The sequence below is a fragment of the Limulus polyphemus genome, unplaced genomic scaffold, assembly GCF_000517525.1.
Source record: "Limulus polyphemus unplaced genomic scaffold, Limulus_polyphemus-2.1.2 Scaffold1188, whole genome shotgun sequence".
Classification (NCBI taxonomy): Eukaryota; Metazoa; Arthropoda; class Merostomata; order Xiphosura; family Limulidae; genus Limulus; species Limulus polyphemus.
The window spans coordinates 222,430-227,592 of record NW_013666798.1 but is presented as its reverse complement, the minus strand read 5'-3'; the positions used below and the strand labels follow the sequence as shown (position 1 = coordinate 227,592).

Genomic DNA, 5,163 nt, shown 5'->3' with positions numbered 1-5,163 from the left:
CAAGTAGCTAGCTGATACAGTTCATAATGAGTTACTGTAGCTATCGATTATTTGATCACATTAGTTCGAGATGTAAAATGTTAAACTGCAACTGGAGATTGCCATAAAGATTTGTTTGAGAATACAGCGAGCATTTATAGTTTCTGTGTAACTAAATTCTATATATATATATAATATATGGAAATGGGCAAATACATGTTTAGACTAAGACACAACCCCTACTAATTTCACCACTAGAAAAGCAGTCTTTTCAAATAAAACATGTACATCTAAAACATTGCTTTACATAAACCTTCATATCTTTTAAAGTAATTATTCTATGAATGTGTGTAATAAAATTTAATAATGTGTATTTTTTTTTAGCACTACACTTCAAAGATTTGTATAGTGTACAAAGCATTGAGTATCTACATATTATAGTCATCTAATGTTCATCTGTTATTGGCTGGTAATTCCTATTTCATTCTGTACTTAAGCTTTTTAGGTAATTCCTATTTCACTCTGTACTTAAGCTTTTTAAAGGAACACCAGATATTTGTAAGAAAGTTAACTTCATGGGTATTGATAATCATTTACACTAGAATTATGATGTTTTTAGCTTATATAAAATATAGAAAGGAAACAAATAGGCTTTTCAATACCCCTACAACCTTCACTGTACCTTATTTAGTATTCTACAAAAGGTTTGGGTGCAATATACCAAGCCACTTTTGTTGCAGGGTGGCAAGATAATAGTGATAATAATAATAATAATTCAAAAGGGCTGTTTGAGCAGATTTTATTTTTCTTGTAAGTCTAAAATGCATGTTTTTGTGCATTTTTATATCTGTACAGCTTAAGCAGTCAATAGTAATGGTTGTAAAGTTTGTCTGAACTGAATATTGTCTGTTTAGGATTTTTTTTGCCTAAACATTCTATCAAGTTTTGTGCAATTCCTCGTAATTCATATTATGAACCACTATATATCTTACTATATGCTGTATATTCAATTTTCTAATCCCACTGTTAAACAAACAACAAAAGAAGAAAGTAACAATATGACAGTAATTCCATATCATTATCGACAGCCAGAATTTAATACATAATTTATTTAAACATGAAATTTCCTTACCAATAGTTGAGTATCAAACACAACCAATTTTGCACTTATGGGAATGATGTCGTAACAACGGAAATGTTGGAAAAACTTGACAAAAGTTAGATCCTCATTCTCTCCTGTGTTGAAAAAATTTTTTTTATTTAAAGCTGAATAAAGAAGCTTTAAATTTAAAAAACTGAAATGAAATTTCTATTATGTTTTATAGTTTATTATTTTCCTTATAAAAAACAAATGTACTAATCAAAAACACTAAAATGATGTCAGAAAAACAAACGTTTTAATGAATTTTTAAAAGTAACAGATTCCATCTTCAAGAAACTTGTTATTTTATACAAACATAACAAAGATGAAAACAATTATTACAAGTAACATTCCAAATATAAAACAGATTTATTAGAAATGAGGACTGAATGTTACAAAAAAGAAAGCACTGTTTAATTGACAGCTTGATTTTTCAGTAAGAGTACAATGTCAGACTTGGCACTAGGTAAAATATGATTAATTGAACACTGTTTTGTGTTTTTGTTGAATAGGAGCAGGGTATGTTTAGGTTTTATTCATTTTAATTGACAAACTCACACATGTTGGTTTGTAAGCTTATACTTTATCATAATTTTCTAACTTACAGTCACTAAATATGTATAAGTAAACAAGCCATGAACAGAAGTTGCAAAGGAATTACAGGATAATTATCAGTGACAAAAATTAGGCTTTAAAACACATCTTAAAGTAACCTTAGAGATAGCATTGACTAATAAATCTCGTAATTAAGTTGGTTAGTGAACATTTTGTGGCCAAATTAGGAAGTAAAAAGCAATTATCCAATTTTTTACTGACCAACAAAGTTTACATAACTTACCAGCATACTATGTAAATTAGCTGAAGAGTAAGTAGGAATTCAGGGAGTTCTGATTTGGTTAATTATCACAAGAAAAATAGAATGTTTTGAATTGTAACCAGGTTTAAATAAGCAAAGTAATCATTTAAGTACACACATTTTGATTTTCTGGATGAGTAATTAAAATGTAGATTGGTCAAACCAACGGAAGACAATTAATGGCCTTTTGTTCTCTAATATAGGTTAAGGTGAAAGCAGTTTCATCTCGTACATCTCACTGTGGAGAATAAGTACATACTTACATTTAGTTTAAATACAATCATAGCCAGTCATCTTTTGAGTTAAGTGGTGATAATGTTAATATGAGCACTTACCCAAGACTAGCAACAGCAATTTGAAAGGTTGTATTTCAATATTATTTTGATTTTATATGTTCTGAAGTAGTTTTCATTTCTTTAATTTTTGATGACTTATGTTCAATTTGAATATAGAAGTTTGGGAAAATTTTACAGAAGTCTATGGAGAAAGAAGAAAAAAAAGCTGTTGTAAGCACACTAATAGCGAACATTAATTAACCCTACCTATAATTTGGTAATTATTTTATTAAAATAAGATTTTAAGTATATTTTTGGACTTATCCGAGAAAGTAATTAATATTTCCTATGTAAGTGATTAAAAATGCATTAGTAATTTAGATCTAATTAATTTATTCATCACTAGGTTCAAAGAAGACAAGTATCTGGTATACATCCTTGACATAAATATTCATATCCATGATGAATAGAAAATAATTAAATATGTAAATTAGAACATTGTAGCCTGATTGATTCTTGGAACTAAAAGTAAATGCAAGAATTTGTTTGATATCAGACTCAATGTTATTTTCTCATGCTTTGATTTTATTTCTAAAAAGTTTACTAACATAGTAATAATTTTACACATTTTGGTATAATAACTGAGTATAGACAATAAGTGGACTCTGTCAGTGGCATATGTAGGCCACTGAAAGCCCTGGGGCAAGAATATTTTACAATAGCCTGACCCTACTAATGGTACACAAGTAAAATAATACAATAAAACACATGTACAATAATAAATAAAATAAAATCATTCCAACTGGAATGGGTGGAGAACCTCTAGTTGTTCATTCATTGAAAGAGGAACCCTCAAACACTGCCACACTCACTCTGTTCACAGGGGGGGCCTTTCATGATTTTCAGCTGTATCAGTTGGGCCTTTGATTTAAATAGCTAGAATAGCTATTATTTTTACCCTTTTGAAGCTAGTACAGAAATAGTCTTTATTCATATGTATTCAGATCAATTTTTTCTACACTTCCATGCAGTTTCCGCATGTAGTTAACCACATTTGTGTTGACCAGATTTCACAAGGCCGTAAACATGTGAAGAATTTACACAGGGAAAGGTTTCATATTGCAGCCTTTGTTCTTACGTAACAGACTAGTATGCAAACATTTCTGTATGTGGACTTCTGGGAAAAAAGCTTATTCTAACAGGCAACAAGCTTAGAATTGGATGCAAACTTTGTTGAAATATCTAACCCATGGATTTGTGAATTACCTTATCAGCACTTCTGCCTGAGTTTACACAAGATGGGGGGGGGGGATTATTTCTATAGTTCTCTCTCATATTTCGTATTCCTGTAGACTTCTTGCTCTCAATAGCAGCCAGTAATTCAAACAGAAGCTGGCCACCAATTTGGTGATATTATGAACATATGTAAATAAAGATTGTTATACTTGTTTACTTGTATATGTTTCTTTCAACTGCTGTGTTTTCAAGTTATTATTTGCTTACCAATCCCAAACCTGCACTTTTGTGGAAGTTTCTGGTTTTGTGATGGACATCAGTGAGCCTGAATTCCACAAAGATCCTAAGTGTTAATTTTGTGCATTTTAAAAGTAAGCTACCATTTACATGAGTTGGAATATAGGTATCAGACTTTGGTGAGTTTGATCACTTTTATGCATACAACTGACTGAGCTATACTGTCTAGTGATAAAACTGTATACTTTAAGAATTTCATCAGAAATCAACTAGAAGAGCAAGAGTTAAAGCACTATACAATGCGTACAGATAGAATAATGAAGTCAAATTTTGCATACGAGTTTATAAATATGAAATATACAAAACACACACACACACACATTTGGTATGATTCTAATTAAAAAGTTGACCCTCCAGATCAATCTGGTTTTGTATTTCAAACATAAAGAACAGGTTAGTTCTTATGACTCCTGAACTAAAGATGAAAAAGTTTGTAGTTTAAAGCTTTCACTATGACCTACTTACAATGTAAGTAGGTATGCAACTCTAGTGAAAGTTCTTTAAAAAAAAATGAAACTAGTGGATGAAATTCTTTTAAATTTGAGATGAAAGGTCCTATAAGTATGTAGTTTTTGAAAATAAAATGTTTAATTTTGATTTTTTCTAAAACAATATTTTTCTCATGCCTTTCTTTTTGCATGTTGCCTATCCAACATGCAAAGTAATTTTCATTCTAAGATTAAAAATACTTTTATGCATGAGAAAATTTTCAATTTCACATAAAAAATCCTTATAATGTCCAGATAGTTACCAAACGTTTTTCAAGAAAAAACTTTATATTTTATCTGTTATTTTCACTAATCAATATCTGTATGGCTTTAGTCTATTTGACCAATCTCATAATCACCATAAAAAATATGAAATAAGTATAAACTAAGCCTTTTTCATTCTAGAATGACTACAAATTATAACAAGAAAACAGAAATGTTTAGAGTAAATAGTTTAAATCTCATAACATTATACATTTATGTATATTTATAATTTTTATTATACTGACCTTTCAGCCATGCCTGGCTAACAATACAGAAGTTACAATGACACAGTGCACTCAGCGTATCCAATAATATAAAACTGACCTTTAGTGACAAAGTGACCAGTCTTGGTTGTGTTTTAGTGGACTAGTATTTTGTTAAATACAGTCATATTTCCATTATTATACATTATATATGTATATAGATTATTACTATTTACAAATAACTTCTTAAACTTATTTTCCTTAAAACATAGAACAGTAAATAAAGAAGTAAAGCGATTAATTATCTCTTCTAGTTCCGACCTTTGTACTTGGTTGCTGTTTGTCGTAGCTTGCTGAACCTTTTAAAATTTCACAAATGGTTTTATATATATATATATATATATATATATATATATATATATAT

At 29.4% G+C, this 5,163-nt stretch overlaps 1 protein-coding gene across 1 annotated transcript in view; it reads right to left on the bottom strand.

The window, feature by feature from the left end:
* The window catches only part of LOC106462512 (5'-AMP-activated protein kinase subunit gamma-like), a 151,177-nt gene that overhangs the window by 25,811 nt on the left and 120,203 nt on the right, over positions 1-5,163 (bottom strand). Inside the window, exon 7 of the mRNA XM_013922445.2 lies at positions 1,112-1,215. Coding sequence (XP_013777899.1) covers positions 1,112-1,215 — 104 coding nt within the window. The remainder of the gene's footprint in view (positions 1-1,111; positions 1,216-5,163) is intronic.